Source organism: Penaeus vannamei, chromosome 2, assembly GCF_042767895.1.
Source record: "Penaeus vannamei isolate JL-2024 chromosome 2, ASM4276789v1, whole genome shotgun sequence".
In the NCBI taxonomy this organism is placed as follows: Eukaryota; Metazoa; Arthropoda; class Malacostraca; order Decapoda; family Penaeidae; genus Penaeus; species Penaeus vannamei.
In genome coordinates this window covers 39,405,669-39,411,667 of record NC_091550.1, presented here as the reverse complement: position 1 = coordinate 39,411,667, position 5,999 = coordinate 39,405,669, and the positions used below count along the sequence as shown (strand labels likewise).

At 37.8% G+C, this 5,999-nt stretch overlaps 1 protein-coding gene across 1 annotated transcript; it reads left to right on the top strand.

Annotated features, from left to right (window-relative positions):
- Window positions 1–1,253: 1,253 nt before the first annotated feature.
- On the top strand, window positions 1,254–4,478 carry LOC113807156 (trypsin alpha-3-like). The gene is made up of 5 exons (XM_070136837.1): window positions 1,254–1,348; window positions 1,990–2,107; window positions 2,446–2,587; window positions 2,975–3,111; window positions 3,231–4,478. The coding sequence occupies exons 1-5, from the start codon at window positions 1,254–1,256 to the stop codon at window positions 3,426–3,428; spliced, it is 690 nt and encodes a 229-aa protein (XP_069992938.1). The 3' UTR covers window positions 3,429–4,478.
- The last annotated feature ends 1,521 nt before the right edge of the window (window positions 4,479–5,999 follow it).

Sequence of the window (5,999 nt, the reverse complement as noted above, 5' to 3'; positions counted from 1 at the left end):
AAACACACAGACACACATATATGTGTGTGTCAATATATATATGTATATATAGATATTTATATACATGTATATATATATATATATATATATATATATATATATATATATATATATATATATATATATATATTTATATTTATATATACATATATTTATATATGCATATTTACCTGAATTCATATACATATATAAACATATATATGTATATAAATATACATATATATATGTATTTATATATATATATTTATACAAATATATATACATACATACATACACACGCACGCACACACACACACACACACACACACACACACACACACACACACACACACACACACACACACACACACACACACACACGCACGTCCACACGCACGCACACACACGCACGCACGCACACACACACGCACGCACGTTCGCACGCACACACATAGAAACACACAGACACATATATGTGTGTGTAAATATTTATATGTATATAGAGATATTTACACACACACACACACACACACACACACACACACACACACACACACACACACACACACACATATGTATATATATATATATATATATATATATATATATATATATAATATATATATATACATATATATACATATATACATATATTTATATATGCTTATATACGTAAATTCATATACATATATATAAATATGCATATATATATATATATATATATATATATATGCATTTATATATATATTTATACAAATACATACACACACACACACACACACACACACACACACACACACACACTTGTATATCCACATATACGTATATTTGATATATATATAAATACACACACTTGTATATACACATAAACGTATATTTTATAAGTATATATATACTTACATATCACACACACACGCATATATTGCTGTTTGTGTGTGTATGTATCTATTTCTTTATCTATCTACATTGATACATGTACACACACACACACACACACACACACACACACACACACGCACACACACACACACATATATGTGTGTCTATCTATCTATCTATATGTATATTTCTACATATATGTATGTAAATATATATGTATATATATACATACACATGTATACAACATATATACACAAACACACACACATATATGTGTGTGTGTCTGTGTATAAGAGGTGAGGAACCTCCTATTTGATGAATACTAGTGGACAGTAGTGGTAAACCGTTTACGGCTTCACATTTATTTAATAACACACGATTAGAAATAGAACACAATGCGAGTCTTGGTGCTGGGGGTGCCCGAGGCCAGGCAGGCCCAAGTGAGGGCGCGTCCCCGTGGAGCGGTGATCGCCCGGTCAGCAGGCGGGCAGTGTGAGTGTTCGAGTGAGTCTTGGGTCAACCTCTGCTGACCTCTTATGGGCCTGGTGGACGCACGAGTCAGACAGAGCGTGGCGTGGGTACGCACGAGGGGACAGCCCCTCGTGGTGTGAACACGGCCACGTGGTCAGCAAGTTTGTATGCCTATGCAGTATGCTATGACTATTTAGTATGCTATCGCGTGTGTGTGTATGTATGTATATGTGTGTGTGCGCGTGTATGTATGAATAACCTTTTATATATATGTATATATATAAATGATTATATATACGTATATATATGTAATAAATAATAAATGTATATACATGTATCTTATAAACACACACACACACACACACACACACACACACACACATATATATATATATATATATATATATATATATATATATATATATATATATATGTGTGTGTGTGTGTGTGTGTGTGTGTGTGTGTGTGTGTGTGTGTGTGTGTGTGTGTGTATGCATATGTGTGTGCGTGTGTGTTTGTATATATACATATGTGTGTGTGTGTGTACATACATATATACGTGTATTCATATGTGTGTATGTGTGCATGCATGTTCTCGTTCAAATATTGTAATGATGATAACGATATTAAGGTTACGTAAGACCTTTTTCTCGCCGAAAGCAACAAGGCGACGAGTGTCGACATTATCTACGGCACAATCGACATCAACGGCATCGGCGGTACAAGGGTTACGGCTTCGAGGTTCATCGACCATCCGGGATACGGCTCGAGTACCTATGTGAGCATCTTGAGACACATCTGTTCTCCGCCAATCATTTATTATTCATTATAAGGAGCCTGACTCGGGTTTATGGCGCAGTGGGAAACATTGAAAAATGCTATTTAAAATTCATGAACTTTGTAGGGCTTATATTAGGTAGTGGTACGTATTCAGCGTATTAGGAAAATAGGAACACGAATTTTTGCCGTGTTTAACTCTATAAAATGAGCTACAGTTAAACATGCCTCACCTTATCAATGGCTATATCTTCCACCTTACCTTCCATCCACCCTTTAACCTTCCTTCCACCCTTCCATCCTTCCTACCTTGTACCCTTCTACCCTTCTTTTCCTCAGGCCGACATCGCACTGGTAGAGCTGCCGCAACCTCTGAATTATGCGACCGATGCCAAAATCCAACCGATCTGCTTGGGACTGGAAGAGGACATACCCTTCGGAGGCAAGGCGGTGGCGTCGGGATGGGGAACCCTGTCGTTTGGTAGGTCCACTGATTTCTGCTTTGTCTTTGGTTTCATTACCCATTAAGTATAAGGTAATAAAAGATTGAGACCCATAACTGCAGTGTTTTTTGTGGTAAATACATTACCTAAGTTCTGATGCTCTCTGTTTCTAACTCATGCTTCAAGGTCTTGTCAGTAAAGATGAAGTGAATGTTGAGCTTTCCTCTCCCTCGTCCCCTCTCCTTTTCTGTACCATACCATTCAGTCACTTACCACATCTTGCTAGATAATTGGTATTTTACAATTTAGCCATTAAATAGAATGATACTGAAATGCTCAGTGGACTTTCAAGTGCTGCATTGTTTTATGTGTCTAATCAAAATATCTGCCACACTTTTCCTTAATATCAATCTTATTTTGAACAGGTGGGTCAACACCTGACGTCCTGCAGGAAGTAGAGTTAGATATCATCACAATGGACGAGTGTCAGCAGAAGGCTTCTTTACCGCCAGACACAAACTCGGTTGTATGTACTCTGACTCTCTATAAGGATACTTGTCAGGTAAGCAAGAGCTCCATGACCCTAATTCATTTAACCTTTGGGAACACATTTCTTAATTTGCAAAAGTACCTTGATAAGTCATCGTATTTAAGAACTCATTACCTTGTACACAACCGCAGGGTGACAGCGGTGGTCCTCTTGTTGTGAAACTTTGTGACGGCACCTGGGCTCAAATCGGAATTGTCAGCCATGGTTTCCAGTGTGCCGTCCCTGACAACCCTGGTGTGAACACCCGTGTATCTGCTTTCGCTAGCTGGATCTCAGATAACACTGGAGGCAGCAGCTGTAGTTCTACCCTGAGTAAGTCATGGTTATAAACGGGTGTATGTTGCACTAAAGTGTCAAAGTGAACAATGACAGAACAAATGTTAAGATGTTGTCTGCCCGTTACTTTAATACTATGTGTAGTAGAGATTCACTGTTGTTCTCCCCCCCACCCCCCTGCTCCCCTCCATTAGCACTTAATGCACAGCTTGACAACCGTGCCCAAGCTAACATTAAACGCAGGCCCAACGTTGGCAGAATGTATGGCTTTACGTTAAATGGACGTTGTCCCAACGTCCATTTAACCAATTATAGTTACCAAAATCCATAAGAAAAACGTAGAGCCAATGTACTGCCAACATAAAACCAACAGAATGGCAACGTAAAACCAGCATAATGCCAACACCACTTCAAACACCATCTAAGGATTAATTACAGTTTTAAAAGTGATTACAGGTAACTACAGAATTGTACTCATGCAGAGGACTGAACTCGCATTACTAAAACCAGCAGTACACGGAAATTCCATAACCATTTACTGGTAAAAACATCATGAGTAATGCCAAACATTGCATGTCAATCCAAACGTCTGCCCTGGCTCACAACAGCATACAACCTATTTATCAACATAGGATTTTGTGTGTGCAGATAAAATTCATTTTAACTGACAGCTTGTGTTTGTGAATTTTCATGTAATATTTATTGTGAATTCAATTATATTGAAATGTTGCTAGTCGACGTGGTAGTGCACAAGATTTGTTAAAGAGATCTGTATACACTACTGGAGTGTTCGGATAAAACCTGTCATATTTTTGTCAAAATCAAGTTAGGACCAATTTTGGAAATATATACTGTAATTTACTCTTCCTGAGACAAGGACAAATAATCACAAAGCAATTTATTTTAAAAGACAGTAGGTCAATCCAGGGGGCTGGGTGCAGTTTTTGGCCATTACGTAGGCCTATATCAAAATTAGTTTTAAGACACTAGGCATTACCAAAACACTCAAGACCGGCGTTTGAAACGAGGTAAGAATTGTTGGTTCGTGTTAAACTTGTCATTCCATATTTTGTCCATTTCGTAAAGACCATGATTTTAATGTTAGCTGTAAGGCACCAATTAATAAAATTATAACCTAATATTCATTAAGGCCTTTATATACTAACCAACAAAGGTTCAAATGAATGACCAGAATAAGATACAACTTGTGAAACAAATATTTGAACATTCAAGACTAGCAATGAACTGTGGATGCTAGACAGATTATTTCAAACAGATGATTCAGATGAATAATGTTGAATTGTGTCAATCGGTGTAAGAAGGTTTTAAGCACAATATCACATTTTTCACGATATATAGGGTAAGAATAAGCAACTAGCTCTACAGTGATGATTTTTATTTGCAATGTGCAAATGAACACAGTTTCACATCCATGTGAGATATAACATGCCACAGAATTTATGTGTCGTCTTCATCGCTATCCTGGGTGATGTTACGAACTGCGGTAGCAGCAGCAGCAGCTCTCTCTCTGTGAGTGAGAGAGGTGTAGGGAGAGAAAGGGGGGGAGGGAGAGAGAGAGGGGGAGGGAGGGAGAGAGAGAGGGGGAGGAAGAGAGAGGGGGGAGGGAGGGAGAGAGAGAGGGGGAGGGAGGGAGAGAGGGAGAAAGAGGGGGAGGGAGGGAGAGAGAGAGGGGGAGGGAGGGGAGAGAGAGAGAGAGAGAGAGAGAGAGAGAGAGAGAGAGAGAGAGAGAGAGAGAGAGAGACAGAGAGAGAGAGACAGAGAGAGAGAGGGTGGGGGGGAGGGAGGGAGGGAGAGAGAGAGAATGTATTGAAGCATCGATTTATTGATTTTTTTTTCTATACATCTTAAAATTACTCTTGCAGTGCCAATAATACGATACTGTCGTTGAATAACTAAGGTGATACAGATACTAATACAAAAGAATCAATTGGTACATATCGCAATACTGCCCATCTCTGCACACAAATACATATAAAGGCTTACTTAGGACTCTCGACCTGTCTTACATTTGATACGTAGCTGAGTCAAATTTATACAAATAACCAATGCTTTTTTGACAGAAAATTCTGTTGCTTAAGCTGGTTTATAATATCTAGTTGTAACAGGGCAGGCATACATACCAATTGTCTTCAAATATCTGAAAATTCCTCTAAAACTTTGTTTAAACAGAGTTCTTCTTCACTCTTTGCAGGGAGTTCAGGTGTGTTCTCTGATAGTTCATCATCACCATTTCCAAAATTTGAATTGAGGAGAGTCTGAACCATTCTCTGCGTGTTGAGAGCATGTACTTTGACCTGAATTACTTTCGGCACCTTCATTTGAAACTGATAGTATGGAACAGATTTATAATGTAAAAATATTACTGATCCCAATGTACTTATCACATCAAAAGATCATTCACATCATCAGAAAATCCTACTAAGGGCATAAATCCACTGTCAATTCCCGAATGGGGAAATTATATCATATTGTCATAACAATTAAAATTACAAAACTTACAAACAAAGACTTTTATCTACAACTAACGTCTATGAAAAAACAACAATATTTCATATTAATATGCATATATCATATGGATATTAAATATATGTATATATATATAT